This window comes from Borostomias antarcticus, assembly GCF_949987555.1.
Source record: "Borostomias antarcticus genome assembly, chromosome: 22".
Lineage (NCBI taxonomy): Eukaryota > Metazoa > Chordata > Actinopteri > Stomiiformes > Stomiidae > Borostomias > Borostomias antarcticus.
The window spans coordinates 5753524-5774814 of NC_140255.1; the positions used below are offsets into that span (position 1 = coordinate 5753524).

The window sequence follows — 21291 nt, forward strand, 5'->3', positions numbered from 1 at the left end:
GGCCGAGCATGCACCACAGCACCCAAGAGAAGAGCTTTGACTGGCTGCAACATACTGTACTGGACTGTATATCTGCATAGAACGCGTAGGTATGATGCATGCGTTGCTGGACTGGGCCGGGAGAGAGAGGAGTGAGAGACGGGGGCGGGGCAGGACAGAAGGGAGGCAGGGAGGGAGAGAGAGAGAGCGGGTTGTTTCAGTGTCACACGATTATTTTATTGAAAATAATCCCGTGTCCCCTGTCGGTACTGGCGCACAGACGCCCCCGCGGCCGGTGCTCCTCTCGCTCGGTGTCTCCTTGGGGGAGGCGAGTCTTTCGTAGCGAGCGGGCGAGGGGAGAGAGGGGGGCCGGGGGGGCGAGAAAGCACGAGTGAAGCCACGGAGTCGGAGGAGAGGTGGGGAGTGAAGGGGGGATGGACGGAGAGAGGTAGATGGTTGGAGAGAGGGGGATTTTACTCCTCCTTCTCCTCTCCGTGTGTGATGACGTAGCAGATGTTCTTGTAGTCTACGTTGCCAGCCACATCAGGGGGGAAGGCAGCCCACAGGTTGGTCATCTGAGGGAGGGAGGGAGAGAGAGAGAGAGAGAGAATGTTACAGCTCTGAGCCACTGAGGAAAATTCAACAATATTTCCTGTATCCACAGTAAATGGGAAAGTAAAATTTGAGAAAGTAAGAGAGTGGTGGAGGGGGGGATGATGGAGGGGGGGAGGGGGGAGTGGTGGAGGGGGGGATGATGGAGGGGGGGAGGGGGGAGTGGTGGAGGGGGGGATGATGGAGGGGGTGAGGGGGGAGTGGTGGAGGGGAGGATGAGGGAGGGGGTGAGGGTGGAGTGGTGGAGGGAGGGATGGAGGTATATCTCACCTCCTCAGCTGTGAATCTGTCACACTGGGTGGTCAGGAGCTCCTCAAGACTGCAGAGAGAGAGAGAGAGAGGTGGGGAAGAGAGAGAGAAGTGGAGCGGGAGAGATGTGGAGGAGAGCTATCAGCGGGGCAGCCAATGGCTATTTCACAACGGCATTAGTGAACTTCCAGCTAATAGTAGTGAAATATGGGTTAGAGGTAAAAAAAATAAAAAATAAATACGTACAATTCTTTCTTGATCAGTCCGGTGGCCTCGGGGTCCAGGACCTTGAACGCGCTCACGATAACGTCCTCGGGATCAGCGCCTGAGTGGACCAAGAGAAGGAGAGGTCAGTCAGACGTCACATCGCCTCACAAAGCTAAAGCTTATTTAGTCATTAATATTCCGTACGCTAGCCTTGTACAGGATGAAGGAGTGTGACTGGTGAAGACGACAGTGTGTCCGACCGTCGACCTACCCTTCAGCTTCTCGCCGAACATGGTGAGGAAGACGGTGAAGTTGATGGGGCCGCTGGCCTCCTTCACCATGGCCTCCAGCTCGTCGTTAGAGGTGTTCAGCTGACCCATGGTGGCCAGGACGTCCCTAAGATCGTCCTTGCTGATGATGCCATCTCTGTTCTGGTCAATGATTGTGAAAGCCTGGCAGAAAGATAGAGAGAGAGAGAGAGAGAGAGAAAGAAAGAAAGAAAGAAAGAAAGAAAGAAAGAAAGAAAGAAAGAAAAAGAAAGAAAGAAAGAAAGAAAGAAAGAAAGAAAGAAAGAAAGGAAGAAAGAAAGAAAGAAAGAAAGAAAGAAAGAAAGAAGGAAAGAAAGAATGGTAGAAAGGTTATTGAGGTTGAAATGCAATTGAGTTGATTTTATTGAGTAAGGTGTTGTATGCCATGATATATGAAAGTCATTTTCTATTAAATTCTGAATTGATAATCCCAACAAGTGTAGAACAATTAATTCCCACAGTGTGACTTGAGCACAGCACAGCTTAGTCACATGGATCTCCAGTCACAAGACTTCCCCATGACTGTCATTACCAGGAGTTAGTCTGTCAAGACAAACGTGTAAATGTGAAAGGGTCCTGCTCCCCCTCCCAGAGCGAGGTATGGTACAGTGAAACCAAAGATGGCACTGGAGTAACGCGGAGGATTTGGCAGCTGTTGAGCCACTTGTCTTTCTAAGGTGTTAAAATGGTCTTGGAATGTTTGACAAGCTTCACGGGACATTCATGGAGGTGGTATTGATTACACCCTGTATAGCTATGTACACCACCACCTCCCTGGGCCCTGACTAATCCCTCTGTCTCATTCTGTCACCTCCAATATCTGAAAAAGGTAGATTTAAAAAAATAATTCAAAGATCTCAAGTTTTATCTCCAATTCTTTTAAGAAGAAGAAAAACTAATTTCATCCAAATATTCTTCAGTTTTGCACCTCTTGATAAGCTAGCTGTGGTGCTCTAGCGATCTACCAACACCTCCCTCCCTGCTCACAACTAGCTTTTAGAACTGGGTAATGTATGGAAACAGAGCTAAACCTTCAAATAACAAAAGCGTTTCCTGGACCAGTAAAGGCTAACATAGTAAAGTTAGTGGTTGGTTAATCCCCTTCTCTGTAAATAGAGGTATTCAGGTCTTCAGGTGAAAGGGTCTCTCTTAAGCAGCCCTGTCTCTCTGTTTCTCCCGCTATGGCTAGCTGCTGGGCTAGCGTTAGCTGCTGGGCTAGCGTTAGCTGCTGGGCTAGCGTTAGCCCCTACCAGCTGTTGAGCAACGCATTCCAGGGGAGTCAGGGGCGGGGGCCCTGAGTGGGGGCTCTGGGGGAGACTGCTGACCTATCCCCTGGGAGAGGTGACTGCTACCATCAGCAGACCCACCATTTACTCTTATTTCCTGCTGACGAGGGCATTTCTCATCTGAACTGGTGCCAGACTGATGTGTGCATCTATCCCATGTGTATACCTATTACCTGCTCGCTTAAAGATACAGGAAGCTTCCAAAGGATATTCCTTCAATCGCCTATTACAACATAATCTACAGCTTCACTGTGATGAGGTGGAAACCTCATGTTGCAATCTACCACAAGTACAGTTTCCATTTCCCCCAAGCGCTTGGTCTTAGCCCTGGTACATGACTGGAATGATGTCAAGTGTTGAAGTTGTGGTGAAAAAAAAACTTACCTCCTTGTACTCCTGGATCTGGCTCTGCTCAAACATGGAGAACACATTGGAGGAACCACCCTCTCCCTGCTGCTGCCTCCTCTTGGCCTTCTTGGGTGCCTGGAGAATAACGGGAAAGAAAACACGTGTTTAACGGAGGTCACCGTCACGAGCGCAGGCCGCCTGGGCCATCCTGGCTATTCCTGGGGCTCTGTCTGCACCCACAGCAAGAGGACCAGGTGTTTAGAGGACTAGAGAACCTCAGGAAACTGACTACAAAACAGCCTTCCCTGGAGAGCACAACAGATTCCTCTGGAGATGCTGGCTCTCCTTCAGTTTGTTTCATGTAAACCTCGGAATAAGTCAACCCATTCAAAGATGCTCTGATGAATAACTAGTCTGTTCCTCAGTCCGCCTTGTCAAATGAATCATACTTATTCTGTGTTAAGCTTTCGTAGTAAGGCTGACATCGTCTCAAACACGGCTTGTCAGTTCTACAGCATCCACTACAACCGTGGTTAAGATTATCTAAAAGTTTAGAGGCCTCTGGAGCAGAGGTCCTCCAGTGAGTATCTCTCACATCACAACACTGATCTAAACCAATGTTTCAAGCTGGTCTTTGGCTAATGCCAGCAACCAGTCGCTGCTACCAAGCCAGGCCTGGAGAGCTTAGCTCTAGGAGCTTCTAAAGTTTTGGTTTAGAGGCCAATTTGTCGCCGTAATCCCGTTTGAATCATGTATCCTATCAGTGAAGCTCTCAGTCATCAGTTAATCCTAGAAAGTCTTAGATCCTAGAGACTGTTCTCCAAGCAGAGGAACGGAACCACACTCACCATCTTTTCAAGAGTTTGTGGGGTATTGGTTGGTCAAGAAGAGAAGCCTTTGCCAAAGCCGATGTGACTGACATGTAAGTGCTGGCCCCTAGGGTCTTATATACGAGGCCACGGGGGGCTAACTATAGACACACCATCAGGTTTGGCCGGAAAACAGAGCTGGGGGAAGTAAGAGAGAGAGGGAGGAGCGAGGAGGAGGTAGGGGGGTGTCACCTTTCTGCCACTCCAAAATAGGCTCCGTGGGTCTTGGAATGAGATGAATTCAATCCTTACATTCAGTTCTTGCTTTGGTGTCACACATGGACTAATATGGACAAACCGGTAACGCTGGCCGCACCACTATTGAAGTGCCCCTCTTCCTCCCTCTCCTCCTCCTCTTCATCACGTCCAGGGGCTTTGTTGTTGCTATTTTTGTTTGTTTATTTCATCCACAGCTGAACGGGGGGCAACTAGGATGAGGGGTACAATGGGGACTAGGGCAGAATCTATCCCCCTGGCAGAGTCACAGTCACACCCACGCCACCGAGCATCAACGAGACACAACTGGCTGCTCAAGGTGCGGACTAGTGCTTCCTATAAACATCTCTGAGTCATCAGCGTCTGACTGATGCCCGGCGGGGCCGTAGTACGAGGATCACCAGCGCTCGTGAAATCTGAAAGCTGTTGGCACCGGAACCTTGGTTTTGTTCCAATGATGATGACACGGGGCCAGCAAGTATTCAAGAAACAGTGACACAGCATGTCAGGGAATAGCTGTAAACAAAAACAAAATCTGAACTATTATTTTGATAGTCTACAAACAGCAAAAGCCATTACTGTAAACTATAAATGTATACATTATACTAGAAATAGATTCATCTATACCTGCAGTAAACAGTGTCAATTGAAAGCAGCAGTTAATAGAAATTCCATGTGTTCTATCATAAATCGTTCATAATGACTATCTATTTTTATATTTTATATTATATGGTGATCTGTGGGTCCTATCACATCAGGCCCATCCTGACAGAGGTCACATCACTAGGAGACCAACGATGAACCTCGAAGACATGAACGGAAATGAACTGATGACTAGACTGAACCGAGAGCTTTTCCAACATGGAGTCTCTAATTTGGGTCGCGCTGCTGGAGTCCCAGGATAGAGCCTGCGTCTGTGTAGGCACCAGCAGACCCCCCACCCACTCCATATATGAACTCCATAGACGGCTATCTATCATACAACTGTACAGCGGAGGCATGTAACGTTACTGAGATCCAGCGCAGGGGACCTGATACTCTCTCCACACAAACCCTGGCCATCTTTCTGTTTCACATTCAAACGCCTCAGTGTAAAATACTGGTTTTACTGACCTACTTTGGACTTTCACTTCGGCAAACGTCTTAACAGAACTTATTCAGTCTATTCTATATTTTCTGTTTTGTTTGTTGTTTGACTTGTTTGTTTGTTGTTTGACTTGCAGATTATTTTTTAGTTTTCGAGGATTTCTGCCCAAGAAACCCTTGGCGGAGAATGTTTGAGGTTGAGGAAACTTCAGAGATATGAGTTTAGATCACAAGGGCGCAAAGGAGAGAGACTGCTGTGAAAGACCGTAAAAACGGACAGCTGAGAGACCAAAATAGAGCTGCCTCCCCCATTCTCCATCTCAGCCATTTTGGTTCTCCTGTCAAATTCAGCCACCCTCTCCCTCCCTTCCTGGCCTCCTTTGCCCCTGTAAAGCTGCCGTGCCTCCTCCCAAACCAGCAGGCCTCTGTCTGAGAAAGTTATTTTTTGCTGAGGAGGGTGACAGTTGTGTCCCAACAAATGGGAGAGTGCTCAGAGATCAATAGAGTTGGGTTTAGGTGGTGCTCTATCATCTATCTACGCTTAGTGAGGGCTCTGTCTGTTTACTAAGGTCTGTATGTGATTATTCGTGGCATCGTATTAGCTTTTGGATATAGGAATGACACCGCACACTCAAGCTCTCGATGCTGGGTGGTTTAATAAAACAGAGTTTTGGCCTTCGTCAAAGTCTTGAAATGTCTGTTAAATTAAATCATCCAGCATGAAGAGCTTGAGTGTGCAGTTTCATTCCGTTATCCTGTATATTTCACCCGTTACTGGTGCCTCTCCAAGACTAGGGTGTGTGTTTTCTTCTTTTTTCTTAATCATATTAGCTTTTAGCATCTGAATGTATGCTCTATATTTTTCTTTCTCAGTGGTTCATGTCAAACTCAAGTGTCAAATCACAAGGTTGGCTTTTAAAGAGTAAGTGGATACAATTAAAAAACAATTTATTTTATATCAATTACCATTCCCATACATTATTTAGGTAGGAGAGTAGGTAGGTAGGTAGGTAGGTAGGTAGGTAGGTAGGTGGGTAGGTAGGTAGGTGGGTAGGTAGATAGGTGGGTAGGTAGGTAGGTGGGTGGGTAGGTAGGTGGGTATGTGGGTAGGGAGGTGGGTAGGTAGATAGGTAGGTAGGTGGGTAGGTAGGTAGGTGGGTATGTGGGTAGGGAGGTGGGTAGGTAGATAGGTAGGTAGGTGGGTAAGTAGGTAGGTGGGTATGTGGGTAGAGAGGTGGGTAGGTAGATAGGTAGGTAGGTGGGTAGGTGGGTATGTGGGTAGGGAGGTGGGTAGGTAGATAGGTATGTAGGTGGGTAGGTAGGTGGGTATGTGGGTAGGGAGGTGGGTAGGTAGATAGGTATGTAGGTGGGTAGGTAGGTGACATTGTGGGTAGGGAGGTGGGTAGGTAGATAGGTAGGTAGGTAGGTGGGTAGGTAGGTAAGTGGGTATGTGGGTAGGGAGGTGGGTAGGTAGATAGGTATGTAGGTGGGTAGGTAGGTGGGTAGGTAGGTGTTACATCAGTAAGGACATTATGCACATTTGCCTAGAGGAAGTAAGTATATCCCAGTCATCATCAGTACAGACAAAGTCAGTAAGAACTCTTGTGTTTCCATGCTGTGTGTCTATACTGACGTATTCACCTACAGGGTAGGTGTCGGCTCATCCAAAATCAATCAAGTTCTCTTCCTCATCTCGCCCCCTTTTCAACCAATCAGCAATCAGCTCCCTGATTTCCTTCCCAAAGTCCTCGTGTAATTCGTTAAATTCCTCCTTGAGCCCCGACCTAATCCCAGACCACTCCCCCTGGGGTGGGGCGGGCCCGCTGATGGGCGCCACATTGGCGTTTCTCTTGGGCCAGAGTTTTGGGGACTTCTTCATGGCTGGTTTGGAGGGCCTGGGTGGGGCCTGCAGCGTCAGGTTGGGGTTGCAGCTGGCTCCCGTCCCTGGGGCCGGCCCGGGGTGGGCTGGCTGGGTCGGGGCCAGGGCTGCTCTACCGGGGTGGGCTGGCTGGGTCGGGGCCAGGGCTGCTCTACCGGGGTGGGCTGGCTGGGTCGGGGCCAGGGCTGCTCTACCGGGGTGGGCTGGCTGGGTCGGGGCCAGGGCTGCTCTACCGGGGTGGAGTCCAGGCAGGGTGGAGGACGCTCCCTGTGGATCAGTGGGGAAGCCTTTTACAGCCTCTGTAGACAGAAGAGAGACAGTGACTGAGAAAAGATAGGAAATATTATCCCATCTGTACAGACACGGGGAGGGATGATAAGACTGAACACAAGAAATCCTTTAAAATTATTTCCTGGCAGGAACAGAGCGGTCTGTTTTTTGTTTTTTTACAGAAAGCTCACTTCCCTTAACACCTCAAATTAGCAAAGAAAACACTGCATTCCTCCTTACCCTCCCTCTCTCTCCATCTCTCTCTCTCTCTCCCTCCATCTCTCTCTCTCTCTCTCTCCATCTCTCTCTCTCTCTCTCTCTCTCCCTCCCTCCATCTCTCTCTCTCTCACCCCAGTACTGCTGCTCCAGATCCATGACCAGCAGGCTCAGGTAGCCGTGATTGGCTGACAGCAGGGCTTTGATCCAGGCCTCCTGGCCGGGCTGGTCCTCGGCGGCGAGCTTGTAGGTGCGCAGGCCCGGCTCGCTCCACACCAGCGAGAAGGCAAACTGCTCGTCCGACTCGCACAGCTGCAGAGAGCAGCCCTCCAGCACGATGAGGCCCAGCAGCTCCCGGTCCGCCCCGCGCTCCTTATAGAACAGCAGGTTCCCCTTCAGCACGAACCAGCGCTTCTGATAGGACGTGTTCCTCTCCCCCTGGGGGACAAAGGGAGGCGTGGTGAGACGCGCCGTGGGGACGGGCAGGTAGGTCTCTCCGCTACACACCTGGGCTTTCAGTTGAAATACATGAATGAACTGTCCCCCACCTGATGAAATCGAGTAGGGTGGGGGGATTCATTTGACTCCTGTACGTTAGTGCGTGTGTTCGTGTGCCCGTCACACATGTGCCAGAGCCCACTACTGGGGGGAGCTTGCCACGATTCATTGCCAAGTACATTTAGCTTTGTACATTAAAAACTAGGCTTTGTGTCTCAGTGAACATTAAACTGTGGTTACCCGTCCACTTTCTACATCCGACATCATCTTTTTACACATTAGCAAGCTCCCCTATGATGTTTCTCTTCTCAGCTGCATGCCAAGCAGGTATGACGGTGTCTGATAATGCGCCTCTGGAAGGGGGGTGGGAACTGGGGTTAAGGGCTGAGGTCGTCTCCCTACAGCAGGGGTGCACCGATATGAACATTTTGGCCGATACCGATAACAGATATTAACATTTCTGTTATGGCCGATAACCAATATTTACCGATGTCGATATGTTCTGTATAAAAACAAATTTATATGATAATCAAATGTTATACATACTGAAAAACACATCGAAACACTGTCTCTATCTCCAAAACACTTAAACAATAAATCATAGATTTACCACATTGTTTCCTCTCAACAACTACACATACAACGGCAGCTAGACAGAAATAGTTATCGACTGTTCACATCGGCCCTGTTTTGCACATCAGACCGATACCGATATATTAACCAGGCCAGGTCCAGCCTGGCTTATGTGCGTGGCTGGCTTGTTTCTGTTCAGGACTGGTAGGACGGAAGCTAGTCACGCCACTGAAATAGCTGTGAATTGAAATGACATGAAATAATGTCTGATGAATTAATATAGGTCTTGTCGCCTGGACACATCAGTTCCAATGCTTCCAATGCTAATCCAGCACAATAAGAGCGGGATAGCCAGTTAGCTCATGAGCTCACAACAACTAGCAGCAGCTTTCATAACATTAATGGTAGCGGTCAGTGGCTAAAGCAGTTACACTGATGATTCCTGTAACGTTAGCTATTTTTCTGTAATTGGTACAACTTCTGTTCTTGGACAAAGGTAAGGGATAAACCCAGATAACACAAGGCTAGCGGACCTACAACGGGTCCTCGATGGACGAGCTGGCGTCAAATGGCAAGCAGACCTCTGGCGGATTATTGGCGTCAAGGACAGCGGCCCGCTAGTAATTCAAAATGCTCCCGCTATTGCTCCACCACCATTCCATCGGTAGTTTATTGTCTATATCCTAAGCCCATTGGCCCTAGGCTTCTGGATTTATATTGCTAAATTAACTTACTCTGAAAATGTTTTGAGTAACCCTTCCTTTCATAGTCCCCCAATTACTAAACATTTACCTGGTAAATAAATGCAAAGTATAGCCTAATATATAATGGGTAATTACTGAGACACCTATACTGTAGGTATAATTTCAAAACAGGAGTATTTCAAATGTTCAATTACTGCACATAATTTCAATAACTGACATAGCCAAGTAAACACATTTTTACATAGCTTCTATAACATCCAGTGACAAAAAAAAAATCCCCACCAGGGCTTGAACCCCTGAAGCTTCCGCATGGGAGTCAGACACTCTATTTATAAAGTGTGCAGTGTCATAGTGTATTTATTTTGGTGTGCTGGGACTACTGCCTCTTGTGATGGCAACATAGAACTGCAGGTCAACAATAGGACAGAGGGAGGGAGGGAAGGAGGGAGTGATAACCAGACAAATGCTATCTATGGTGCGCAGACTGGCTATTCTCCGGCTCACATTCTCTGCGCTACGATCGGATTGTTGCTGACGAATGACGACGACAATATTCTCGGCACCAACAACGATCGTAGCGCAGAGAATGTGAGAATAGCCAGTCTGCGCGCTGGCCTGTGCGCATGCGTGCTGGAGCAAGTGGGGAAAGGCGTGTAAAGATCATATTACAGAGGCTAAAGACCCCGTATTTGAAAACCACAACAATGCCTCGCGTTGAGGAATCTCAACTGTCGATTCATCCAATCTGATTGATGAAAACAACCGTTTAGCGGCCGAAAATAGATTTTGAGAAACTGCATTCTCGTTGCCCCGATCACCGTCATTACATGGATATACTGGCTCGCGCTGGATTTTAAATTTCTTCTACAGGCCTCCGAACTACACCAAAGTTATCTCGGTGAGTCAAACTTCTTATAATATGTCGTAAATAAGGTCCAGGTTGTCAAAAACGAGCATTGCCCTTTAAATAGCCTACCGATAGCAGCACCGTTTGTCCGTGAGCTTTAAAAAAAAAAAATAATAATAATAATAATTAAGAATAGAAATGTAGGACATTTAGTCATCCAGTTCACAAACATAAAAGCGTAATCATACAAAACAGATTACTTACACCATAACTAAAAAAAACAGGAAAAGAAAAAGAAAGAAAAGAAGAAGAAAAAAGAAAAAAATGGACATACAAAATACGTCAGTGACAAACAAAATCTGAATATATATATCAACAGTTGACCTACATTTTTGTTTGATTTCCATTTAAGAGACTCAAAGTAATAATCAATTTCTATGATAAATAATTTAAAGGAAGGTACAGAGTTAGAGAATTTAGCTTTGTGTAGCCTATATGAAATTGTTCAAGTAGAATAAAGAGATTAACCATAGAACACATATTTTTATCATTACATTCAAAATAAGTTACAATATCCTTCCCTTCAATATTAATAGCATGTGAAGTTTTGCATAGAGGGTAATTCTCAATCTTTCCCAAAAAAACTATACTAAAATGGCATCCATAGAAAAGATGAGTTATATTTTCTTGTTCAGTTTTACAAAAAGTAGGCTATTGTCCGTGAGCTTATTGATATTTCGGTACTGATCCAATGACGTATACCAGTACCAAAAAAATACCGGTTCCCGATCCCCCTACATGTGAAAACACAGAGCAGTGATACATCATCATGTGATAATAATGTTATGTGTTAGAAAGGTTCCAAATATTTAAGAACCTGATTATTATATTTGCTTATTATTTCCACCTTAAGAACAGAGTTAAGCTGTGAGTAATATCTACCTGCCACCTTAAGTGCGCAGTGCGTTCTGGGCTCTTGCATTCATCCTTTTCCAGAGCGCGAGTTGCGGTGGTGCGGAGAGAAGGCAACGACGATACGATACGAGACAGAAAAGTTGGGAAGACAACATCGTTCTTATTTGTTCTTAGCTTGCGAGTTGAGTTCGGTCTAGTTAAAGGAATAAGACTGACTCCTCGAAATAGTTGCTAGCGTCGAGCTCGGTAAAGTTAGGAGGAGTAGCCAGCTAGTTAGCCACACTGGCTATAATGAGCTATGTTTTGCTAGCTAGCAAGCAGCCGGTTAGATACTGCACGCGGGGACGCGGTCGTTGCTTGGGAAGAGGACGACGCTACGTGGGACAGCATCGAGAGTTTGAGACTGTGCTTCTTCTGGTCACCAGCCGACTTCCACCCAAGCTACCCGGAGATCAGAACCACACACCGTAATTCTCACTCCGTGCTTGTATCATTCAACCATCTGCATACCCATGCCTGTACTGTACCCTGGCCGTGCCTACATCCCCAGTAAAGTTGCCATAAACCAAATTCACTCTCCTGTCAAGTGTGTCCTGACCGACGCCCCGGGGGCGAATGGAACATATTCATATTGAACCAGTCCCCTTATACAGTCCTTTCCATAGCCTCAGCTACATTGTGGTCCTTCGAGCCGGATGCTCTATTTACCCCTGGATAACATGGAATTTGAAGACAGCGGAACACGGCCTAAGCGTCAGACACGCCCACCAACCCGTCTGGACGACTACCAGGTCAACTACATTGGGCACAGGCAACGAGACAGGCATGGGTATGAGGAAGAATGGCCATCTCATGAGGAGGGAGCAGCTAAGATGACCCCCCCCTACTCCACCCCCTCTCCCTACATCGATCACCACAGGCAGGATGCTGACCTCCAGGAGGCGGACCTGTACTACCCAGAGCGGCAGAGGTACAGTCCGGAAACCCAGCTAGCCCACCTACGGTATCCAGAGAGAGAGCCAAGGGAGGAGATTCGAGAACCACCATCACTCCATGTACCCCAAGAACACACCTTGAGAGACAAACTCAGGGACATCCAGAACGAAAGTGTCATGTTACAGCAGTCACAGCAGGTCATCTACGCTGATGTAGCTGCACTCCGTGAAGTTCAGACTGAGATGAGGAGGCTAACCAACACAGTAATCGGCCTTCAGCAAGCTACGCCACACTCCGTAAGCCATTATGAACCCCATCCTGTCCACATTGAGGATGACGAGGACTGGCCTGAACCCCCGCCATGGCCAGACACAGCGGACTGTGAAGAGCCACCAGCTCAACCGACGATGGACCGATTAGATGAGCTGATGGCGGAGCTACAGCTGATGAAGAGCCAAGCCATGTCAGCTAGCCGCCGCAGAGCGTCACCAGTGAAGGTCGGCAGTCAACCTCCCTTCCTCCAACCTCGGCAGCTAAGCAGGGAGCCATATTCCCCCTACATGGTTTCCACCTCCACTGCGCCCCGGTGCCACCAAAGGGACCCTACCTCACAGCCTCCCCCACCCAGGGCTTCGACCTACACGACAGGCTATCCACCTCAGCAGCCCCCACCCATCAGGGCTACATCCTACGCCGCTGCTTATGCACCTCAGCAGCCTCCACCCATCAGGGCTACATCCTACGCCGCTGCTTATGCACCTCAGCAGCCTCCACCCATCAGGGCTACATCCTACGCCGCTGATTATGCACCTCAGCAGCCTCCAAACCACTACCAGCCTGCATACGCACAGCATCTACCTCCTAGAGCCCCGTCCTATGCAGCAACCTATACACCTCGACAGCCGGGGCACTTTCCAGTCTCTACACAACAAGCCCCATAGATGCCGAGGCAGGGCCAGCAGACCCCTGCTCCATTGCACCATGATCCAGCAGCCACAGCTGAAAAGACCTACAGGGGCCCACGCCCAACTATACCCAACTTCAGCCGCCGCGACCCATGTGAGTTTGCACGTTTGAAGATAGCTCTGGAGAACCTCTTGCCCGTAGAAGGGACTGAACTGTTCAAGTACCAGATCCTGGTAGACCACCTGAAGTTCGAAGAGGCAAAGTTGATGGCAGATTCCTACCTCAACTCGCCCACACCCTACACTGACACCATGTCAGCCCTCAATGAGAAATTTGGCCAGCCCCACCAAATAGCTCTCAAGAAAATAGCCAGTGTCCTAGACTCACCTGATGTTCGCCGTGGCGACACCGCAGCCTTCGAGCGGTTCGCACTCCATGTCCAGTCACTGGTTGGCCTTCTGAAGACATTGGGCACTGACGGTGATGTGGAACTTCGCTGTGGGTCTCATGTGGTGAGACTGCTAAGCAAACTACCCCAAGAGCAACGAGCCGACTTCCGTCGATGCACATTCCGGGAGCCAGGGACTGTTCCCACCCTGATCGATCTGGCCCAGTGGCTCCAGTATGAATCCTGGTGTCAGGACTTCGACGGGCAGACATCATCCAGAGGGGTGAAAGAGAAGCAATTGTCCAGGTCAGAAGGTCGCCAGGGACAGCGGTCCGTTACTGTCCTCCACGGATCTAAGGGCCCCGAGGAGAACAGTGCTCCTATGGGAGGCTCCAAGGGGATGAAGGGGAGAGCCAAGCCCTACTGCCCTTTCTGTGAAAATGAGGAGCACTTCCTCAGCCAGTGTGCAGAAGTCACAAAGCTGACCAAAGAAAGGCTCACAGACTGGATAAAGGCCAACAAGAGGTGCTGGCGCTGTGCAAGGCCTCACCAAGCAGCCCAATGTGACTTAAAGAAGCCCTGCGGCCTGTGCCAAGGGAAACATCTACAGGTCCTTCATGAAGTCAACGATCGACCATCGAGACCATCGACCAAGGAAGAGAGTTGCCTGGTGAGCTCTGCCACTGAGGTCCTGTACGTCGACCGACCACCAGAGGACAACAGGGTCTTACTGAAGGTCGTCAGAGTGCTCCTCCATCATGGCAATCACACTTTAACCACCTATGCCATCCTGGATGACGGGTCTGAAAGGACTATGCTCCTGTCAGCAGCTGCCCGAGAGCTTGGCCTACAAGGCACACGTGAGGACCTGCCCCTGCGGACCATCAGACAGGATGTCCAGACGCTCCGCGGCTCTTCAGTATCTTTCCACATCTCTCCTGCTGCTGATCCAAAGACCAGCTTCCTAGTCTCCAGGGCCTTCACCTCAGCTCGCCTTGGTCTGGCTGACCAGTCCTACCCGATGGACCGACTCCAGAAGAGGTATACCCACCTGGTTGGTTTACCAATCAAGCCCTTTCAGAGTGTCAGACCCCTGGTGCTTATTGGTTCCGACCACCCACACCTGATCACCGCAATCGAGCCAATCAGACTGGGTCTTCCAGGTGGGCCCGCCGCTGTCCGTACCAGACTGGGTTGGACCCTTCAGGGTCCGGCAAGGTTCGTCCAGCAGCCTCTACGTCCACAGCAGTGTCTGGTGACATCAGTTCCCACACAAAACTCAGAACTGTTCAAGCATGTTGAAAAGCTTTGGCAGCTCGACACTCTTCCATACAGGAATGAGAAGGTTGTAACCAGGTCGAAGCAAGACCAAGCAGCAGTAGCCCTGCTAGAAGAGAAGACCATCCGCGTGGAGGTATCAGGGGTCCTGCGCTATGCCACGTCCCTTCTGCGCAAGGGAGACATGCCTGTCCTCCACGCCCCCAAAGAAGCCGTCATGCCGAGTCTGCGGAGCACAGAGCGACGACTGGCGAAAGATCCAGAGCGGACTAAAGCCTACAGCGCAGAGATCCAGAAGCTGGTGGATGCAGGCTCTGTGACCAAGCTGAGCCCTGAAGAAGTCAACCAAGAGGGAGAAGAGTGGTACATTCCTCACCACATGGTGAGCCATAATGACAAGAACAGAATCGTCTTCAACTGCTCCTATCAGTACCGAGGCCAGAGCCTGAACGATTCACTGCTGCCTGGACCCACCCTTGGAGCATCGCTCCTGGGAGTGCTACTGCGCTTCCGGGAACATGCCGTCGCCCTTAGCGCTGACATTAAAGGGATGTTCCATCAAGTCTGCCTCCTCCCTGAAGACCGTCCCCTGCTACGGTTTGTATGGCGCGACTTGACCAGGGATGACCCTCCAGCAGCATTCGAGTGGCAGGTTCTACCGTTCGGCACCACCTGCAGCCCTTGCTGCGCCACGTTCGCCCTGCAACGCCATGTAGCCGAACATAGCCAGCCAGGAGACGACGTGAGGTTCTCCATTGAGAGGTGCTTTTATGTAGACAACCTACTACAGAGCCTGCCTACGCCGGCGGATGCCAGACAGCTGGTGGACAGACTCCGGGAGCTCCTAGCCTCCGGTGGGTTTGACCTACGCCAGTGGGCCAGCAACGTGCCAAGCGTCGTTGAACATCTACCCAAGGAGGCCAGGTCCGACAGCCTCGAGCTTTGGCTCGCCCAAGACAGAGCAGACCCCCCTGAATCCACCCTAGGACTCAGCTGGCGCTGTCAAACTGACACCATAGGCTACAAGCACCGACCTATAGAGTATGGCGTCCCAACGATGCGGAACATCTACCGAGTTTTAGCCAGTCAGTACGACCCCTTGGGGTTCATCATACCTTACACCACTCGAGCCAAGATGCTTGTCAGACGCCTTTGGGAGAAACACAGAGACTGGGATGATCCTCTCCTGCCCCAAGACCTCCTGCAAGCATGGAACGACTGGGAGGAAGAGCTACGGTTCCTGCCTCAGGTCACCTTGCCACGAGCATACGTACCAGCTGAAGAGGATGAGTTAAGCGTCACCCGTGAAGTCCATGTGTTCTCTGACGCTTCTGAGCAAGCTTATGGCTCGGTGGCGTACCTGAGAACGGTCGACAGTCAAGGCCAAGTCCATCTGTCCTTCCTCCTGGCCCGCTCCAGAGTTGCACCCAAGCGACTCCTCTCCATGCCCAGATTGGAGCTTTGTGGAGCCGTCACTGGAGCCCAACTGGCTAAGCTCATAGAGAAGGAGCTCACGCTGAAGATCGATAAGACCATCCTGTGGACAGACTCCACAACGGTTCTGACGTGGTTGCAGTCAGAGTCCTGCCGCTACAAGATCTTCGTTGGCACCAGAGTGGCGGAAATACAGGAACTCACCAGCCCCCATGCCTGGCGCTATGTAGACTCAGCGAGGAACCCTGCTGATGATATCACAAGGGGCAAGAGCCTGGAAGACCTTGTGAAGCCCAACAGGTGGAGCCAAGGGCCTCCGTTCCTCCTTAAACCCGTAGAAGAGTGGCCTGTCAAGCCCAGTGTCGAACAGGATGGCGATGCCTCTGAGCTGAGGAAGTCTGCCTTCTGTGGTGTCACTTCAACCACGGTCAGCGCAGTAGAGGCAGACACGAAGCAGTATGACACCTGGAGGGAGCTGCTGGAAGCTACAGCGCAGGAGCTGCATGGGGCGGCAGATCAGAGCAGCAGCTGTACTGCTGAAGATTACCGCAATGCAGAGATCCTCATACTCAAGCAATCCCAGCGTGAGAGCTTCCCAGACGAGCTGCGGCTCCTGAAGGCAGGCAAGCCCGTCTTATCCAGCAGTAGACTGCTCACCTTGTCACCTGAGATGGATGAAGAGGAGGTGCTCATTCGTGTTGGCGGCAGACTCCGTCATGCCGAAGACCTCGAGCAGACAGCAGTGCATCCTATCGTGTTGGATCCTGGCCACCCGTCTACCAGACTCCTCATTCAAGACTTCGACAGTCGTTTACACCATCCTGGGCCAGAGAGGGTGTTCGCGGAGATACGGCGCTCATACTGGATCCTGCGGGGCCGTGAAGCGATACGCCGCTACCAGCACACCTGCACAGAATGCCGACGCTGGAAGGCCAGACCTTCTGTTCCCAAGATGGCAGACCTGCCGCCCGCCCGCCTGCGCCTCTTTAAGCCAGCCTTCTTCTCGACGGGGATGGACTGCTTCGGGCCATTTCAAGTCAAGGTGGGAAGGCGCACGGAGAAGAGGTGGGGTATCATCTTTAAGTGTCTCACCACCAGAGGTGTACACTTGGATCTCCTGAACTCCATCGACACTGACTCGTTCTTGATGGCCCTCAGACGATTCATCGCCCGCCGAGGGACACCAGCCGAGCTGTACTCCGACCAGGGAACCAACTTCCGGGGAGGAGAAAAGGAGCTGCGAGAGACGTTCGCTGCCCTGTCACCAGATCTGCAACAGCAGCTTGCCAAGCAGAAAATCAGCTTCCACTTCAACCCCCCTGCAGCACCCCACTTCGGAGGAGTGTGGGAAAGGGAAATCCGTTCCGTGAAGACGGCCTTGTACACCACAGTGGGAGCCCAGTCAGTCCCAGAGGAAGTACTAAGGACCGTGCTGCTTGAAGTGGAAGGGATACTCAATTCTAAGCCACTGGGGTACGTCTCCTCCAGCCTCACCGACCTCGATCCCGTGACACCCAATGTCTTGTTGATGGGGCGGCCGGATGGATCCCTACCCCAGATCGTGTATCCAGAGACCGAGCTGCTGAGCCGTCGTCGATGGAGGCACTCCCAAGTTCTGGCAGATCGCTTCTGGTCCAGTTTCCTGCGGAACTATCTGCCTAACCTGCAGACTCGCCAGAAGTGGCACTCGACAAGAGCCGACATCACAGAGGGCGCTGTCGTGATGCTGGTAGACCCCCAGCTCCCACGGGCTCTGTGGCCCATGGGCCATGTCACCAAGGTCCACCCCAGCGCTGATGGCCACGTCCGCTCTGCAGATGTGAGGATCAGAGATCGTGACTACACCAGACCAGTGGCCAGGCTGGTCGCCCTGCCAGCTGTCCCGACCGGTGAGGAGGCGGAGAGCACTACCGTCACCGCCAACCCCTCGTAAGACACTAGAGACTTTGTCACCTTTCTTAGTAGCGAACGTACTCTGTACTTTCGGGGGCGGCTGTTAGAAAGGTTCCAAATATTTAAGAACCTGATTATTATATTTGCTTATTATTTCCACCTTAAGAACAGAGTTAAGCTGTGAGTAATATCTACCTGCCACCTTAAGTGCGCAGTGCGTTCTGGGCTCTTGCATTCATCCTTTTCCAGAGCGCGAGTTGCGGTGGTGCGGAGAGAAGGCAACGACGATACGATACGAGACAGAAAAGTTGGGAAGACAACATCGTTCTTATTTGTTCTTAGCTTGCGAGTTGAGTTCGGTCTAGTTAAAGGAATAAGACTGACTCCTCGAAATAGTTGCTAGCGTCGAGCTCGGTAAAGTTAGGAGGAGTAGCCAGCTAGTTAGCCACACTGGCTATAATGAGCTATGTTTTGCTAGCTAGCAAGCAGCCGGTTAGATACTGCACGCGGGGACGCGGTCGTTGCTTGGGAAGAGGACGACGCTACGTGGGACAGCATCGAGAGTTTGAGACTGTGCTTCTTCTGGTCACCAGCCGACTTCCACCCAAGCTACCCGGAGATCAGAACCACACACCGTAATTCTCACTCCGTGCTTGTATCATTCAACCATCTGCATACCCATGCCTGTACTGTACCCTGGCCGTGCCTACATCCCCAGTAAAGTTGCCATAAACCAAATTCACTCTCCTGTCAAGTGTGTCCTGACCGACGCCCCGGGGGCGAATGGAACATATTCATATTGAACCAGTCCCCTTATACAGTCCTTTCCATAGCCTCAGCTACATTATGCCTGTTGTTTAACCTTCATATTTGCTTTACAGTGGAATCATAGTTTGTTCACTAATTAATTTCGAATAAATGCTTAGGCTACATTTTAGGCCGAACCAAAAAAATATGATGGGCCTAAGTCGGCTCTATAGATAAATCTAAACTAGAAAAGCCCACTCCACTGACACACTCAACAACATGCAGGGTGAAACAGGGTAAAGTGGGACATTGACTAAAGTGGGACACCTAAGCTCCTCCGTGTTTATCTCTTCCTCTAACAAAAGCTACTGAATATAAGATGGGTGTTGAATCCAAGCAGGGGTGTCATGTGATCCGAATCACATGACTTCATACATGTGGTGTGGGGGCAGGGCAATCCTCAAACGGGACACACCCCTCTTGAAGTACATGAGAAGGTCAGTGACAGAATTAGGTAAACTGAATGCTAAGGTTATAAATCGGTCATAACAAAAACAATGTTCCTAATTGTTATTAGATGATACTTGTGATATATTCATGCATCAAAATATGCATTAAAGTGGTGAAAATATGTTACTGTTTTTCCCCCCCCCACCAATTTCTAGTTGTCCCACTTTAGGAAATGTGGCTCAAAAAGTGGGACAGCATGCTTTGACTAATGTGGGCCAGTCATATACAGTTCTTTAATTGAGGAAATATGCATTTATTAATGAATTTTGCAATACCATATAGGCAAGTTATTCAAGGTTGGGGGGTCTTGCAATGCAGCATTACTTACAAAAGCGTTTTAATGTTTGGCCAGTTAACTAGCTAGCTCAAAGCAACGGTTCTCAGTCACACAGAAATCAAATATTCATAGCATTTTCTAGACTGATCTCTCAGAAATCTGTGAAATGACCATTACTTCTTTCCTTCTATTCCACTAGCTAGCATTAATAATAATAATAATAATATGCCTACATGGTTTGTTTGACATTGTTTGATTGTTATTATTATTATTATTATTATAAATAACATGCACATATACTGTACTGTAGCTTTTTGTAAAGTCTATAGATAAAGACAGCAAAATATTGTCCTAATTTAAATTACATTAGCCTACCGTAGATAGGTTTGCACATTATGTCATGAGACTAATAATGAGTGTCCCAGATTACAGAGTGAGCTGTCCCAGATTATCAATTGGACACAGAATTTTTGGTATTGGCACAAGAAACACTAACATATGTGTCATGTCTACTCTGAGTATGATATCTGATTTTTTTTCTGATTTGATGAGAAAACATCTTGGGAATTTCAGAATGGTATCAGGTTAGGATCTAATGTATTGGGTTCATATCGAAATATGTTGCAGAAGTCAAATTTGCAAAAAACGTCCCACTTTACCCTGTTTCACCCCATCTTGATGGGGGGGGCATGTTCACTGTGCAGTTGTTTCGTTCACAATTTGGCTCTTTAGTAGTGAACCTACCTTCTTGTAGAGGTATCCCTCTCTATCGACAGGTGAGTTACAACACTGAAAATGGGTGAGGATCTTCTCGTGAATCTTCATGTCAACATACCAGTGGGCCACTGTTGAAGTGCTGGGAGATACAAAAACGAGGAAGCTATGTCATGAATCATGATCACCGCCATGCCAGAACCATGCATGCACTTGTTTTCACATCTAAACGCAACAATATTGATATACTTCAATTTGAACAATGCGCACATTCGCACAGGTTCTTTTTCAGCAGCCGTGAGCCTTTACTTATCTATTAACTTTTGCGACAGTGAAAGAGTAGGCTAGGCTATATTTCTGATGGGTTTTCTATCGCCCTGTTCCACTAACAGCTGCTGTAGGCTACCTGCGCCTCTCCTCCACGGCTCTTCACCTGGCTGAGGAACTCAACCCGGGGACGGCGACACAACACCGGGTCTGTGACACCAGACAGTCTGCTTTCTATGAGCAGATTATATCTCTGGATGGAAAAAAAGCTCGCGTTCTCTCGCTCTAGGCTGCATAGGCTTGTTATCTTTTAACTTCCCCGCTTCCGTATTTTTATAGTAAAAAAACAAACAACGAATTGGTCAATAAAGTAACCATTACGATCTGTAGGCCTTCACTGTATCGAAGGTATTCGACAGACACTGATCAGTATAAAAATATGGGTGCAATAACTAGTTTACTCACCCCTGTGCAGAGTTACAGGGCAAAGTCTGCCGCACCAGCTCCCATGGGTGTTAAAACACTTCCTGGTAACTAAGGTGAGTACCACGTCAGCAGCTCCTACTGTAGGTGAGCTGACGTCTTTACTGTAACAATGAAACTCCCACAACACGAGGATCACATGGACATGCGGTCATCATCGGGGCAACGAGTCCTTTGTTAGAACAAATACTTACCCTCTTTGTATTCATTTATTTCAGTCACCACAGGACAGGAGCTTCAACTTTGAAAGCCAGTTGTGAAATCAGCAGTCTTTTCAGTCATGTAATACGCAGCCCATAACACAACATCTAGTATTAAATTCATTTTGATAACACCTGTATCTGCCCAGAGTAAACCAATACTGTAAATTGTAAGACACTGCTACTGTATGATATT

At 49.2% G+C, this 21291-nt stretch overlaps 1 protein-coding gene across 2 annotated transcripts; it reads right to left on the reverse strand.

Annotated features, from left to right (window-relative positions):
* Positions 1–452: 452 nt before the first annotated feature.
* On the reverse strand, positions 453–20986 carry LOC311324123 (myosin regulatory light chain 2, skeletal muscle-like; the record flags this gene model as incomplete). Of its 2 annotated transcripts, XM_084456528.1 has the most annotated exons (7): positions 20878–20986; positions 20176–20287; positions 3026–3124; positions 1319–1499; positions 1087–1165; positions 862–910; positions 453–554 (listed from the first exon to the last, which is right to left on the reverse strand). In XM_084456528.1, exons 2-7 carry the CDS (start codon positions 20254–20256, stop codon positions 453–455), a joined length of 591 nt encoding a protein of 196 aa, XP_084312654.1. In that variant the 5' UTR covers positions 20257–20287; positions 20878–20986. The 2 variants fall into 2 exon arrangements, with proteins under 2 accessions (XP_084312654.1, XP_084312653.1); XM_084456527.1 differs by lacking the exons at positions 453–554; positions 862–910; positions 1087–1165; positions 1319–1499; positions 3026–3124 and adding exons at positions 6092–7338; positions 7660–7963.
* Positions 20987–21291: the final 305 nt, after the last annotated feature.